Raw genomic sequence first — 17,727 nt, forward strand, 5'->3', positions numbered from 1 at the left:
TGGAGAAGCAAAAACCATGTTTGTGTCGCTCAGTCTCTCTGTGAGTGCAGGACTGATATTTAAGCGGGTGAGCTCATGATATGTGTATGGACTATTTTGATTGTTTTTCTACATTTGTGCCAAGACAAGGCTGTTTCATTTTGTGAGCTGGAATGGTTTATGGACTTTTAATAAATCACTCTCCATTTGCACATAAGAAATTGCTGGCTATGCCTACTTAAACCGCTGTCAGCGAGAGCGAGGATCCCTACACCTTTTAGGGTATGTGAACACGGAGCGGATTTACTGCTGTTTTAACGCTGCAGAATTTTTGCACCATTTCCACACCTAATATGTAATTTAGGTTAACTGCATTTTTTGATGCGTTTTTATGCATGCGTTTTTCATGTCTTCATGTTGAAATTTGCAGAGTTTCAGAGAATAGGGTTTTTTTTAAACAAACTTTATTGATCATCATGTAGCGTTTTTGTGTGCGTTTCCACTGCAGAAACGCTATTGAAACACACATGCGGTTTTTATGCATGCGGATTTTCCTCAATCTATGGGAAAATCCGCATGCGTTTCCGCAAGAGAAATTGACATGCTGCGTTCTGGACTGACGAGCCTCATGTCAGTTTCCGCAGGGTGTACAAAAACGCATAGTGGGCATGGGATTTCTAGAAATCCCATCCACTATGCTGTAACATCTGGAAGCTGCAGTTTTGATGCCGCATAAAAACGCAGCGTCAAAACCGTAGAAAATCCGCAATATGTGCACATACCCTTAGACTTTTTTTTAGACATTTCAGAGCTGGGCAGCAGTTTAACCTTCTAACACCCAAACTGCGGTCTGCTATGTATAAGGAACACTTAACCGCTTCCCAACCGCCCACTGTACATAAACGTCGGCGCTTGCTGGGCTCTGTGCAGCGCCGATGTTTATAAACGGTCGGTGGTCCCGCAGCCCTCAGGACCCCCAGGGTCTTGCAAGTGCTGCGGGTGCGGTGCAGAGCGACAGCTCTGACATGGGACATCATTGGGACCTGATTGGATCAGGTCTCAATGATGTTAACCCTTTGCTATCTTCTATATGCCGCGATCTATAGTGATCGCGGCATTTAGAAGATAAGTGAGAGGAGAGGGGGTCGTCCACTTACCTCTCAGACGGCCCCCTGATGTCTGAGAGGACGTGCCGTTGTCATGGCTGCCAGAGGTCACATAACCGCCTCCGGGTCTGCCATGTACGGTGTCCTGCTAGACTCAGCCTGCAGCTGAAGTCTAGCAGGAGACACAGACAGTGTGAAACTGTCAGCAAAGCTCTCATGCAATGCAATACATGTCTATTGCATTGCATGAGAACAGTGATTAGAAAAATAAAAATTAATGTCCCTTACAGGGACTAAGTAAAAATGTAAAAAAAAAGTCTAAAAAATGTTTTCAAACTGTTAAAAAAAATCACAAAATAAATAAAAATAAATAAATAAAATATTAAACCAATAAATCCGTATATTTATGCAAAAACAAAAAAAGTACACATATTTGGTATCGCCGCGTCCGAAACAACCCGATCAATAAAACTGTCACACTAATTAACTCCTTCTGTGCACACCGTAAAAAAAAACGGAGCAAAAAACAATGCTTTTTCATCATATTGCCAAACAAAAAGTGGAATAAAATGCGATCAAAAAGCAAAATGGAAATAAAAATGGTACCGCTGAAAACGTCATCTTGTTCCGCAAAAAAAAAGCCGCCATACAGCTCCATCAGCCGAAAAATAAAAAAATTATAGCTCTCAGAATAAAGCAATGTAAAAAAAATATTTTTTCTATAAAATTGTTTTGTGTAAAAGCGCCAAAACATTAAAAAAAAATATACTGTAAGTGTAGTATCGCTGTAAACGTACTGACCCAAAGAATAACGCTGCCTTATGACTTTTACTACACGCAGAACGGCATAAAAAAAACCTCAAAAAACAATTCCTGAATTGTTGTCTTTTGTTCATTTTACCTCCCAAAATACAGAATAGAAAGCGATCAAAAAATGTCACGCACCCAAAAATGGTACCAATAAAAATGTCAACTCGTCCCGCAAAAAACAAGTCCTCGCATGACACTGTCGGCAGAAATATGGAAAAATTATAGCTCTCCAAATATGGCGATGCAAAAACTGGATTTTGCAAAAAAAAGTCTTTTAGTGTGTGACAGCTGTCAATCATAAAAACCCGATATAAATCTGGTATCTCTGTAATTGCACCGATCCGAAGAATAAAGTAATCTTATCAGTTATACCACACGAGGAACAGCGTAAAAAATAAATAAAATAAATAAAACGAATTCTTCACCTGCTACTGATTTGTTTATTATGTCTCCCAAAGATCCCAGTAAGGCTCTGCTCACATTTATCCTGTGCTCTGCGCTGAGCACTTACACCAGAGTTTCCGTGTAAATCTCTGAAATATGTGATTCAGATGGAACCCATGACGGAAGATTCCCTGTAATGAGAAATTGCACAACAAATTTCATGGTGCAATTTCTCCTGTTACCCTTATGATAATGCAAAATTGGGGGATGAAAAACATTTTTGTGGGAAAAAGTGAAAATTTTATTTTTATGCCTAAATATTATAAACTTCTGTGAAGCACCTGAGGGTGCAAGGTGCTCACCACACATCTAGATAAGTTCCCTAAAGGGTCTAGTTTCCGAAATGGTGTCACTTGTGGGGGGTTTCCACTGTTTAGGCACATCAGGAGCTCTCCAAACGCAACATGGCGTCCGCTAATTATTCAAACAAATTTTACATTCAAAAAGTCTAATGGCGCTCCTTCCCTTCCGAACCCTGCAGTGCGACCAAACAGTGGTTTTCCCTCACATATGGGGTATCAGCGTGCTCAGGAGAAATTGCACTACAAATTGTGTAGTCCATTTTTTCCTGTTACCCTTGTGAAAATAAAAAAATTGTGTCTAAAGTAACATTTTTGTGAAAAAAAGTTAAATGTTCATTGTTTTCTTCCACATTCCAAAAATTCCCGTGAAGCACCTGAAAGGTTAATAAACTTCTTGAATGTGGTTTTGAGCACCTTGAGGGGTGCAGTTTTTAGAATGGTGTCACTTTTGCGTATTTTCTGTCATAAAGGCCACTCAAAGTCACTTCAAATAAGATGTGGTCCCTAAAAAAATGTTTTTGCAAATTTTGTTGGAAAAATGAGAAATCGCTGGTCAACTTTTAACCCTTAGAACTTCCTAACAAAAAAAAATGTTGGTTCCAAAATTGTGCTGATGTGAAGTAGACATGTGGGAAATGTTATTTATTAACTATTTTGTGTGACACATCTCTCTGATTTATGGACATGAAAATTCAAAGTTTGAAAATTGCAAAATTTTCGCCAAATTTCTGATTTTTTCACAAATAAACGCAAGTGATATCGAAGAAATTTTACCACTATCATGAAGTACAATATGTCACGAAAAAACAATCTCAGAATCAGGAGGATCCGTTGAAGCGTTCCAGAGTAATTACCTCATAAAGTGACAGTGGTCAGAATTGAAAAAATTGGCCAAGTCACGAAGGCTAAAACAGGCTCTGGCGCGAAGTGGTTAACCTACAATAATAAAAATAGTAAGAGTAAAAAGCTACAACAGTGTTTGTAGGATCTTCGGTATGCCTCTAAAACAAAGTCTGGTAGAAACCTTACAGAGAACATGGGCTTCAAACATCGGCTAACAGACCACTTTTTGCAGATAGGGCAGTGGGGGAGGTCTCCTGCTTCAGCTACTTACACAGACAGCTCCACTGTGAAGTTTTAGACAAGCATGAGGAAGCAAATTGTTGATCTTTGTGACACCTAAAAGAATTTTTATGCTTTTATCACAATTTAAGACCGAATAGGATCAACACAGAAGAGGATAGAGGGAAGAAACAGCTGGCATTCTGTATTTTTTACATTTAGGTCCTTATTCATCAAGACTGGCTTTTTGCACTCCAGTCTTGATGTAGGGTACACTGGAGTAAGATGTGCCAAATGCATTAAGAGGTGTGTGAGTATTAAAGAGAAGCTATCGGTCGATTCATGCTGTCCAAATCACTGGCAGCAGGAATCAAAGCCTGGCTGACCGATGGCTCTTGTCTTTCAGAAAAAACATAGTTTAAAGATCCAGCCGCTCTTTAAATTAAAGAAACTGCTGAAAGTGATTGAGAGGTCTCTTCCATAAGTGTACTTAGCGAGAGACATGACAATCATCTCTAGCAGAGCGGTGAGAAGTCGGCCAGCAGCAGTGCCGGACTAGTCTCATCATTGAATATAGCCTTGGATCTTTAAACTACGTTTTCTTGTGTTCTCTGGAACACTGGAACATTTCAGAGAAAAAACAATACAGGGCTGCAATCGTGCAGCCAGGATCTGATTCATGCTGCCCAATCGGACAAATGATGCTTCAGACGATCATTCGGCCGGCGGACATCTCATCCGTCTCTCCCATACACAGGAGTGCTTATTTGGCAGAATATGAGAAAGTGGCTTATCTCCAGGAGAGAAATAAAATTGGACATGCCTGATCGACATCTTCCTAGACGATCAGTCAGCGGGTTTGAATTTGGTGGGTTCAGCCGACATTAGTCTAATGTGTATGGAAGCTTTAATAGTCAGTGGCATCTCTGTAGAGTTAACACAAACATCCCTTTATTTAGTGTTTCTTTAAGGTTTTAGTGTTGTAATGATATGTATGTAAACCTTCAGACAAGGGGTGTCACATGGCTCGCAGGCACCGGAGCTACCCGTGATGATTGCGGCCTGGGCCAGGAGCCTGCCAACGTCAGCGATGCCTTTCAGCTGAATGTGCATCCTTGGACACCCATTCAATTAAAAATGTATCACAGTGCAGATACCGGCTCTCTGTGTCGCAATACCGGTACCAGTCACCAGCCAATCAGAGGCCGGCAGCTGACGTTGGCAGGCCAGCACGGGCAGCGTGTGACATCACTGCCATGTGCCGCCCAGGCTGCGGAGGAGAAGATGAGTACCAGGATGGGACATTACTACAAGATGCATATCAAGATGGGACATTACTACAAGATCCATATCAGGATGGGACATTACTACAAGATCCATATCAGGATGGGACATTACTACAAGATCCATATCAGGATGGGACATTACTACAAGATCCATATCAGGATGGGACATTACTACAAGATCCAAATCAGGATGGGACATTACTACAAGATGGGGACCAGGATGGGACATTACTAGATGATGAGCACCAAGATGGGGTATTACTGCAAGATAGGGACCAGGATGGGCACATTACTACAAGATGGGGACCAGGATGGGCACATTACTACAAGATGGGGACCAGGATGGGCACATTACTACAAGATGGCGACCAGGATGAGCACATTACTACAAGATGGGGACCAGGATGGGCACATTACTACAAGATGGGGACCAGGATGGGACATTACTAGATGATGAGCACCAAGATGGGGTATTACTGCAAGACAGGGACCAGGATGGGCACATTACTACAAGATGGGGACCAGGATGGGCACGTTACTACAAGATGGCGACCAGGATGAGCACATTACTACAAGATGGGGACCAGGATGGGCACATTACTACAAGATGGGGACCAGGATGGGCACATTACTACAAGATGGGGACCAGGATGGGCACATTACTACAAGATGAGGACGAGGATGAGCACATTACTACAAGATGGGGACCAGGATGGGACATTACTACAAGATGGGGACCAGGATGGGAAATTACTACGAGATGAGGACGAGGATGAGCACATTACTACAAGATGAGGACGAGGATGAGCACATTACTACAAGAAGGGGACCAGGATGGGACATTACTACAAGATGGGGACCAGGATAGGCACATTACTACAAGATGGGGACCAGGATGAGCACATTACTACAAGATGGGGATGAGGATGAGCACATTACTACAAGATGGGGACCAGGATGGGACATTACTACAAGATGGGGACCAGGATGAGCACATTACTACAAGATGGGGACCAGGATGACCACATTACTACAAGATGAGGACCAGGATGGGCACATTACTACAAGATAGGGACCAGGATGGGACATTACTACAAGATGGGGACCAGGATGAGCACATTACTACAAGATGGGGACCAGGATGACCACATTACTACAAGATGAGGACCAGGATGGGCACATTACTACAAGATAGGGACCAGGATGGGCACATTACTACAAGATCCATATCAGGATGGGACATTACTACAAGATCCATATCAGGATGGGACATTACTACAAGATCCATATCAGGATGGGACATTACTACAAGATCCATATCAGGATGGGACATTACTACAAGATCCATATCAGGATGGGACATTACTACAAGATCCAAATCAGGATGGGACATTACTACAAGATGGGGACCAGGATGGGACATTACTAGATGATGAGCACCAAGATGGGGTATTACTGCAAGATAGGGACCAGGATGGGCACATTACTACAAGATGGGGACCAGGATGGGCACATTACTACAAGATGGCGACCAGGATGAGCACATTACTACAAGATGGGGACCAGGATGGGCACATTACTACAAGATGGGGACCAGGATGGGCACATTACTACAAGATGGGGACCAGGATGGGCACATTACTACAAGATGAGGACGAGGATGAGCACATTACTACAAGATGGGGACCAGGATGGGACATTACTACAAGATGGGGACCAGGATAGGCACATTACTACAAGATGGGGACCAGGATGAGCACATTACTACAAGATGGGGATGAGGATGAGCACATTACTACAAGATGGGGACCAGGATGGGACATTACTACAAGATGGGGACCAGGATGAGCACATTACTACAAGATGGGGACCAGGATGGGACATTACTACAAGATGGGGACCAGGATGGGAAATTACTACGAGATGAGGACGAGGATGAGCACATTACTACAAGATGAGGACGAGGATGAGCACATTACTACAAGAAGGGGACCAGGATGGGACATTACTACAAGATGGGGACCAGGATAGGCACATTACTACAAGATGGGGACCAGGATGAGCACATTACTACAAGATGGGGATGAGGATGAGCACATTACTACAAGATGGGGACCAGGATGGGACATTACTACAAGATGGGGACCAGGATGAGCACATTACTACAAGATGGGGACCAGGATGACCACATTACTACAAGATGAGGACCAGGATGGGCACATTACTACAAGATAGGGACCAGGATGGGACATTACTACAAGATGGGGACCAGGATGAGCACATTACTACAAGATAGGGACCAGGATGGGACATTACTACAAGATGGGGACCAGGATGACCACATTACTACAAGATGAGGACCAGGATGGGCACATTACTACAAGATAGGGACCAGGATGGGCACATTACTACAAGATGAGGACCAGGATGGGACATTACTACATGATGAGGACCAGGATGGGACATTACTACAAGATGGGGACCAGGATGAGCACATTACTACAAGATGGGGACGAGGATGAGCACATTACTACAAGATAGGGACCAGGATGGGCACATTACTACAAGATGAGGACCAGGATGGGACATTACTACATGATGAGGACCAGGATGGGGTATTACTATAAGATAGGGACCAGGATGGGCACATTACTACAAGATGGGGACGAGGATGGGACATTACTACATGATGAGGACCAGGATGGGGTATTACTACATGATGAGGACCAGGATGGGGTATTACTATAAGATAGGGACCAGGATGGGCACATTACTACAAGATGAGGACCAGGATGGGACATTACTACATGATCAGGACCAGGATGGGGTATTACTACAAGATAGGGACCATGATGGGCACATTACTACAAGATGAGGACCAGGATGGGACATTACTACAAGATGAGGACCAGGATAGGCACATTACTACAAGATGAGGACCAGGATGGGCACATTACTACAAGATAGGGACCAGTATGGGCACATTACTACAAGATAGGGACCAGTATGGGCACATTACTACAAGATAGGGACCAGTATGGGCACATTACTACAAGATAGGGACCAGTATGGGCACATTACTACAAGATGAGGACCAGGATGGGCATATTACTACAAGATGAGGACCAGGATGAGCACATTACTACATGATGAGGACCAGGATAGGACATTACTACATGATGAGGACCAGGATGGGACATTACTACAAGATGGGGACCAGGATGAGCACATTACTACAAGATAGGGACCAGGATGGGCACATTACTACAAGATAGAGACCAGGATGAGCACATTACTACAAGATGGCGACCAGGATGGGCACATTACTACAAGATAGGGACCAGGATGAGCACATTACTACAAGATGGGGACCGGGATGGGACATTACTACAAGATGGGGACCAGGGTGAGCACATTACTACAAGATGAGGACCAGCATGGGACATTACTACAAGATGAGGACCAGCATGGGACATTACTACAAGATGGGGACGAGGATGGGCACATTACTAGAAGATGAGGACCAGGATGGGACATTACTACAAGATAGGGACCAGGATGAGCACATTACTACAAGATGAGGACCAGGATGGGACATTACTACAAGATGGGGACCAGGATTGGACATTACTACAAGATGGGGACCAGGATGGGACATTACTACACGATAGGGACCAGGATTGGACATTACTACAAGATAGGGACCAGGATGGGACATTACTACACGATAGGGACCAGGATTGGAAATTACTACAAGATAGGGACCAGGATGGGGCATTACTACAAGATACTGACCAGGATGGGACATTACTACAAGACGCTGATCAGGAGGGGCACATTACTACAAGATGAGGACCAGGATGGGGACATTACTACAAGATACGGAAACTACTAAAAGATGGAGACATTGCTAAAAGATGTTGGTCAGAATTACTATAAGGGTCTAATTTAAAGATAAAATTACTGTATGTGGCCAATTAGGGGACACAAAAAGGAAATAAAAATTGTAAAAAAGAAAAAAAAATCAAAATAAAGTATGACAATTTTTTGGGGACACTAAAAATGCCATTTTATGTATAAACTAAAGTAAACAATAAAGTGCACTTATAATGATCCAAGCTATGAAACTGTACCATAACCTATACGATGAATGCCATTTAAAAGAATAAAATAAAAAGAAGCCAAAAATGTTCAAAAAAATTATCAAAATGTATATAGAAAAAACAATATGGTATCACTAAAAAGGTCATCTAGTCCTGCAAAGAATGCGGCCTTTCACATTCACATTTTTTCTATGTGCCGCCCATATACCCAGCCAAGATTGAGACCCTTGATTTAGACAATATACTGCACTGCTGTACAACTCCCCTCCTCCCACTGTCCCAAATCTGCCAAAAAACCTGTGAAAAACCAACACAGCAGTCTGCTCTCCCCAGACACTTCACAGAGCTCAAAGAACTTTCTCAGCCTTTAACAATGGCCACTGATTTGCATTATGTGCATATCAACAATGGCTGCTTACAGACAAAGGTGCCTTGTAGTCACTTTACATGGATATAATTTATTGCAAACCTCATGTTCACTAATTATATTTTTATATTGCTAAAGTTGCCCATACACATACAGATTTACCCATCACTAAAGGCCCATGTAACCGGGCAAATAATAGGGAAAATGAGAGTTTGTGGGGTGCGTTGTCGGCAGAAGATCACCTTGGCTAAACCATAAATATGCTGCCAATAAGAATGATATTGTCTGTATACAGGACGATTGTATCAGTGATGCATTCTATAATTCTGTGCATATATAAACGTGGTCGGTCTGTCTAAGCAGGCCATTAAGTGACAGCTGATCGACAGTCAATGGGTGGTCATTTAATGGTGATGGTCGGCAAGTCTAAACCCAGCATAAAGGTTTTGCTTTTTTTGCAATCAGGACATTGGGGAAAAAATGATCATGGGAATAAATACATCAAATTTTGTGTCTGTTGTTAAAGATCAAGAAAAGTCTTCAAGCACGGACCACGGGGCTGGGTTCTTACATTGTGACCATGACAAAATTTCACGTGGTCTACTGCCAGCGTATGGAGGAGATGGGAAAGACCGCTGTCAGCTAAAGATCTAAAATAAAGCGATGTAAAACCACTGTAGTGCACGACTGCTTATAAATAAACCTCGTAGTATTTACTTACGATAGGTTAAATCGATACTGAAATGATCCAGCAATCTGCAAATCAACTTTACAAAATTTGTCGGAGTCTTCTTCTCGGCCCGTTGGGTTGTGCCACTGCAGAAGATGGAAGGTCTGACGGTCAAAGCTACCACCAAGTGGCGGGTAGTTGGAGTACACAGTGACATCTTTTCCTTGTAAGGTGGGTCCTAACCGGAACTGGAGTTCGAACCCTAAATGAAGACAGCAAGGTGAGTCCAGGTGACTTTACATGGGAAAGAAAAGAATCAGAAACATATTTTAGGTGCATTGGTTACCTGTCTGCAGGGATGTGTCCAGTCCTGATCTAGTATACTAGGATCATCATCTAGTGCATACATGGTATATCCACTGTTTCCAGCATCTATATAGAGAATGGGGCCACGATGTGTACCGCCGTTAGTGGAGCGATGGTCAGAATTCATGTGTAAGTAAAATTCTGACCAACCCTTCACTTAATGAGGCAGTTTAACATGTGACGACCATATGGCTGCACTGACCCTTCAATTTATCAGCTTTAGGGATAGATGTGGGTCCCATTGGTGGTACCATCATCTACAGCAGGGGTCTCAAACACGCGGCCCGCGGGCCGCATGCGGCCCCTGAGGCTGCTTTATGCGGCCCGCAGGCACAGACCCCTTGATGATCCCGACCAGGTCCAGGAGGAGCCGCCGACAGCAGCGCTGCATTGCCGCACAGAGACTGTTTCCCAGCACTGCATTTCCAATGCCAGCCGCCGGCCAATCAGAGGCCAGCAGCTGATATCTGCGTGTCGGCGCAGCGAGTATGACGTCATTGCCATATGCAGATGTCAGCTGCTGGCCTCTGATTGGCCGGCGGCTGACATTGAAAATGCTGTGCTGGGAGACAGTCTCTGTGCGGCAATGCAGCGCTGCTGTCGGCGGCTCCTCCTGGACCAGGTCGGGATCGTCAAGGGGTCTGACTCTGTGGTGCCTGCGGGCCACATCTGCAGGAAGGCCGCCGAGGGAACGGAGGACAGGTGAGAATCATCTTTTTTTTTTTTTTATGTGTGTGAAGAACAGCACAGGGGGCACATAGCCACAAGAGGGGACCTGGATGGGGCACAGAGCCACAAGAGGGGACCTGGATGGGTCACATAGCCACAGGATGGGGACCTGGATGGGGCACATAGCCACAAGAGGGGACCTGGATGGGGCACAGAGCCACAGGATGGGGACCTGGATGGGGCACATAGCCACAAGAGGGGACCTGGATGGGGTACATAGCCACAAGAGGGGACCTGGATGGGACACATAGCCACAAGAGGGGACCTGGATGGGGCACATAGCCTCAAGATGGGGACCTGGATGGGGCACATAGCCACAAGAGGGGACCTGGATGGGGCACATAGCCACAGGATGGGGACCTGGATGGGGCACATAGCCACAAGAGGGGACCTGGATGGGGCACATAGCCACAAGAGGGGACCTGGATGGGGCACATAGCCACAAGAGGGGACCTGGATGGGGCACATAGCCACAAGAGGGGACCTGGATGGGGCACATAGCCTCAAGATGGGGACCTGGATGGGGCACATAGCCACAAGAGGGGACCTGGATGGGGCACATAGCCACAGGATGGGGACTTGGATGGGGCACATAGCCACAAGAGGGGACCTGGATGGGGCACATAGCCACAAGAGGGGACCTGGATGGGGCACATAGCCACAAGAGGGGACCTGGATGGGGCACATAGCCTCAAGATGGGGACCTGGATGGGGCACATAGCCACAGGATGGGGACCTGGATGGGGCACATAGCCACAAGAGGGGACCTGGATGGGGCACATAGCCACAAGAGGGGACCTGGATGGGGCACATAGCCACAAGAGGGGACCTGGATGGGGCACATAGCCACAAGAGGGGACCTGGATGGGGCACATAGCCTCAAGATGGGGACCTGGATGGGGCACATAGCCACAAGAGGGGACCTGGATGGGGCACATAGCCACAGGATGGGGACCTGGATGGGGCACATAGCCACAAGAGGGGACCTGGATGGGGCACATAGCCACAAGAGGGGACCTGGATGGGGCACATAGCCACAAGAGGGGACCTGGATGGGGCACATAGCCTCAAGATGGGGACCTGGATGGGGCACATAGCCACAAGATGGGGACCTGGATGGGGAACATAGCCACAGGATGGGGTCCTGGATGGGGCACATAGCCACAAGATGGGGACCTGGATGGGGCACATAGCCACAAGATGGGGACCTGGATGGGGCACATAGCCACAAGATGGGGATCTGGATGGGGCACATAGCCACAAGATGGGGACCTGGATGGGGCACATAGCCACAAGATGGGGACCTGGATGGGGCACATAGCCACAGGATGGGGACCTGGATGGGGCACATAGCCACAAGATGGGGACCTGGATGGGGCACATAGCCACAAGATGGGGACCTGGATGGGGCACATAGCCACAAGATGGGGATCTGGATGGGGCACATAGCCACAAGATGGAGACCTGGATGGGGCACATAGCCACAAGATGGGGACCTGGATGAGGCACATAGCCACAGGATGGGGACCTGGATGGGGCACATTAGTACAAGATGGGGACTTGGATGGGGAACATTACTACAAGATGTTTGCCATTATTACTATATGATGCTAATTGTAAGACAATATTACTGAATGTGGCCAATTGGGGGAAACAAAATTGTAAAAATCAAAAAAATAAAAATAAAGCATGAAAAAATATTGGGCACTAAAAATGCTGTTTTATATGTAAACTAAAGTAAACACAAAAAAGTGCACGTTTATTATCGCCACATCCATAACGACCCAAGCCATAAAAAAATAAACACGGAAAAAATGTTCAAAAGGTGTATACAAAAAAAAATGGTATCACTAAAAATGTCACATTGAACAAAGAATGCGGCCCCCCAAATTCAAATTTTTTCCATGTGCGGCCCATATACCCAGCCGAGTTTGAGACCCCTGATCTACAGTACATTTATCCTGTGGATAAGCCAAAATTGTATGAGATGGAAACATCCCTTCAATGTGATCAACTTATTTTATCTGCAAGCATGGATAAGTATTTATCGAACACAAATGAAAATTCGCCATCATTTCAGCGGCAGCACATCCACGATATCTACACTTGCCGTGACATTCGCTTACATCAGGTTATAATGAAACAAGTGTATGACACTAAAAGGTCACCTCCAGGCCCAATTCCAGCCCGGTTCATGCAATGACCGCTAATATTAGCCTGCCCTGCAAGATTATAAGTCATCGGTGTCTTGTTTCTAAGGGCGATGACACCAGGGGAATATTTGTCTTAAATTAACTTGGCCTTTCACCAACAAAGAGAGGTCGGCCGTCATGAAGCCTGGGATAAGGTTAAATATGTGCAGTACAGTCCTCATACAGGATGGAGGCTTAGCTCACGACGATGAGAAGAAAAGCATACTCCGAAATCATAAATTCTACCTGACCATCCATCTAAAAATATAGAACAGGCAGCATTCCTATATATGAATGGTGAAAAGGTCATCAACTATTACATGACAAAATTCTCCAAGACTTTGTTCCAAAACTGAGCCTTCTCCTGTGCGAAAAGATTAACTTTGGAGCTGACTTAATTTTTTACTTATATATATTGATGCTTGGTGGACCTGAAGGCTTCACCCAAGCTATATTTTGCTTCTTGGCCTTCATTTTGTGTTTTTGTCTGTTATTTCTATCTACGTTACGTATACACTGTATGCATTTCATATATCTATATATTTTAGGCTATGTTCACACTGCGGTTTAGGACCACTGTTTAACATATAGGCTGAGAAAAGCTTCACACTTCTATGTCATACGGAGGTTCTAACATATTCACCCGTTAGCCATAAACTTCCATTTTTTAAATAAAAAGTAAGTTTCATAGTAAAGTCTTTACAGGATCTTGCAGGATGGAAAAGCATGGTCTACTACACTATTCTATGCGTTTTTGTTTCTTTATGTATACTTACATAATATATATATATTATATATATTACAACCTGTGTTTAAATATTTTTGTAATCCGATTTGTGTGTGATGCATCAGCACTAAATAGTCTAAGTTGGTGAATTGAGAAAAATATAGGTATAAATTAATTTTATGGGATCAAATAACTAAAAATTGGCATGTGCATATGTATTCAATCCTTTTGCTATGAAGACCCTAAAAATTTCTGGTGCAAACAATTCCCTTCATAAGTCGCATGCTTAGTGAAAGGAAGCCCATATTGTGCAAGTGTCATATAGTCTGTCAGTATATACACTTTACCTTTTCTGAAAGGCCACAGAGGCTGCAACACCATTAAGCAAGAGGCACCACTAACCAAATACCACCATGAAGACCAAGGAGATCTCCAAACAACACCATGAAGACCAAGGAGATCTCCAAACAAGTCAGGGACAACGTTGTTGAGGAGTACAAGTCAGAGTCGGTTTATAAAAAATAACCCAATCTCTGATGATCCACGGAGCACCATGAAATCCATTATCATCAATTGGAAAGAACATAGTACCACAACAAACCTGCCAAGAGAGGGCCACTCACCAAAACTCTCAGCCCGGGCAATGATGGCATTAATCAGAGAGGCAGAGCAGAGACCAAAGGTTTCCCTGAAGGAGCTGATGAGTTCCCAAGCAGAGACTGGCGTATCTGTTCAAACGACCACAATAAGCCGTACACTCCATAGAGATGGCCTTTATGGAAGAGTGGGCAGAAAAAAGCCTTTATTTACACACAAAAATTGTAAGGCTCGTTTTGAGTTTGCCAAAAGACAAGTGGGAGACTCCCCAAATGTATGAAGGAAGGTGCTGTGGTGAGATGAGAAAAAATGTAACTCTTTAGCCAACAAGGTAAACGCTATGTCTGGCACCAAAGCAACCCAGCTCCTCATCCCAAGAACACCATCCCCACAGTGAAACATGGTGGTTGCAGCATTATGCTGTGGGATGTTTTTTGGCAGCATGGAAAGGGAAAATGGTCCGAGTCGAGGAGAAGATGGTTGGTACGAAATACAGGGATAGTTCTGAGCAAAAACTGTTTTAATCTGTCAGTGATTTAAGACTTGGATGGAGATTCACCTTCCAATAAGACAATAACCAAACGCATACTGCTAAAGCAACACTCGAGTGGTTTAAGAGGAAACGTGTAAATGTTTTGGAGTGGCCTAGTCAAAGCCCAGATCTTAATCCAATTGAGAATCTGTGGTCAGACAGATATATATATATATGTATATATATATATATATATATATATATATATATATATATATATATATATACACACACACACATTCATATAATCTTTCATACACATATATATGTATAAATGATCAGTTGATTCTATAATTTTATAGAATAGGTGGAAACTATAAGTATTTTCTTAAATTTACCGAATGCAAGTCTCAAACATGACGAATTGGATGATTAATGCCTCCATATGGTTGGTAAAATGAATTATGAAATCATCTGTATAAAATAATTATGCATCCAAAGGACAGAGACGCGATTAGCTATGGTCTACGGCTGAGTGATCACAGATGTCTTTGACACAAACTTCTTTTTGTAGAAGAACGTTATGTAATGTAAAGGTTTATTAGTGACTCTGTGTGTAGGTAACGGGGGTGACAGGGGGTTGAGTCACTGTGTATCTACTATGTATGTAATACCCCCTAGCAGGCAGTATATATGCAGTCCTGGCAGGTACTATGTATGTAATACTAACTAGCAGGCACTATATATGCAGTCCTGGCAGGCACTATATATGTAATACCCACTAGCAGGCACTATATATGCAGTCCTGGCAGGCACTATATATGTAATACCCACTAGCGGGCACTAAATATGCAGTCCTGGCAGGCACTATGTATGTAACACCCACTAGCAGACATTATATATGTAATACCTACTAGCAGGCATTTTATATGCAGTCCTGGCAGGCACAATGTATGTAATACCCACTAGCAGGCGCTATATATGCAGTCCTGGCAGGCACTATGTATATGCAGTCCTGGCAGGCACTATATATGTAATACCCACTAGCAGGCACTAAATATGCAGCTGTTAGCATTTTAATGCACGTGTCATTTATATACCTGAATCACAAAGGTTGATGTTAACGTTACAGCTGTCACAGTGGTATTATTCAGTCCAGTCACCGTCTGGCGGTATTATTTAGTCCAGTCACAGTCTGGCGGTATTATTCAGTCCAGTCACTGTCTTGTGGTATTATTCAGTCCAGTCACTGTTTGGCGGTATTATTCAGTTCAGTCACTGTCTGGTGGTATTATTCAGCCATAATATGCTGTTATTTTTCAGTCCCTGTATAGTATTACTCAGTCACTATGAGTGGGGTGCTGCTACTTACTTATTGAACAACGATGTGATTCGGCACCAATGTATTATTTGGTCACTGTGTGATAGTATTATTTTGAAAAACTGGAAGCATATTTTATTATTACCTTACATCTGAAAAAGAAGAATTATTTGTGGATGGTATCTGGCAGGGCCTACATCTAGAACTAAGGAGACAGCCCTGTATATTGCTTCCAGTGTCGAAGAAGAACATGCTGGCTCCATAGGTTACATAGTAATGGATGAGGGATAATGGAATGAATGCTGGAGGTCCCTCAACAATTCGGAGAAGGGAGCTCTGAAACTCAAGAACTAGGCTCTGCAGAGCTCCATCTTGAATGATTTAGGGTACTTTCACACTACGTTTTATCACCGTTTGTTGGTCCTGTTGGGGCTTACGTCCGAACCCCCTGCAAAACTGGATTCAGCCATATGCGCCGATGGGGCCATAGACTATAATGATGCCGGCAGAGTGAACATGCGCTCTGTCATGCATCATTTTCGGGCATGTATGCCTACTGGTGACGGACACCCAGATGTAGTCTACTACGTCTGAGTGTCCACCTAAAGTAAGCGTACATGCCCGGAGATGATGCACGTCAGAGCGCACGTTCACTATCGGCACCATTATAGTCTATGGCCCCATCGGCGTATATGGCTGAATCCAGTTTTGCAGGGGGTTCGGACGTAAGCCCCAACAGGACCAACGAATGGTGATAAAACGTAGTGTGAAAGTACCCTAAGAAGTGCATATTCTTTTACTTGTTTATGTTACTTGCTTATATAGCGCTATCATATTCCACAGCGTTTTACAGACATTATTATCACTGTCCCCATTGGGATTCACAATCTAAATTCCTTACCAGTATGTCATTGGATTACCGACAAAGAAACAATATGGTGCACTAAAGTCATGCCCCCTGATGAAGAAAGGGTGAAACGTGTACAACATGTAAGTGCCTTATTACTATTATATTCTTGATATGCTTATCTTCCCACTGGAGTATAATACACAGTTATTGTAAATCTATCTTGACACTAGGAAGTTTCTCTTACCTAACAATATACAGCTTAGTGTTTGTATATTTAATACATCTGGTCCTTCATTGGGTTACTCTGCTGTTTTATTGATTGTTTTATATTTATTTATAATTCC

The 17,727-nt window shown here is 43.8% G+C and overlaps 1 protein-coding gene across 5 annotated transcripts in view; it reads right to left on the reverse strand.

The window, feature by feature from the left end:
- The window catches only part of AGL (amylo-alpha-1,6-glucosidase and 4-alpha-glucanotransferase), a 162,962-nt gene that overhangs the window by 101,822 nt on the left and 43,413 nt on the right, over positions 1 to 17,727 (reverse strand). For 4 of the 5 annotated variants that reach the window (XM_073643068.1, XM_073643070.1, XM_073643067.1 and 1 more), the window contains one exon: positions 10,181 to 10,391. The exons of the other annotated variant lie outside the window; for it this stretch is intronic. In XM_073643068.1, the coding sequence (XP_073499169.1) occupies positions 10,181 to 10,391 (211 nt within the window). The remainder of the gene's footprint in view (positions 1 to 10,180; positions 10,392 to 17,727) is intronic. 5 annotated transcript variants of the gene reach the window in all.

Source organism: Phyllobates terribilis, unplaced genomic scaffold (assembly GCF_046119375.1).
Source record: "Phyllobates terribilis strain yellow unplaced genomic scaffold, ASM4611937v1 Scaffold_8__6_contigs__length_399053987, whole genome shotgun sequence".
Taxonomy (NCBI): domain Eukaryota; kingdom Metazoa; phylum Chordata; class Amphibia; order Anura; family Dendrobatidae; genus Phyllobates; species Phyllobates terribilis.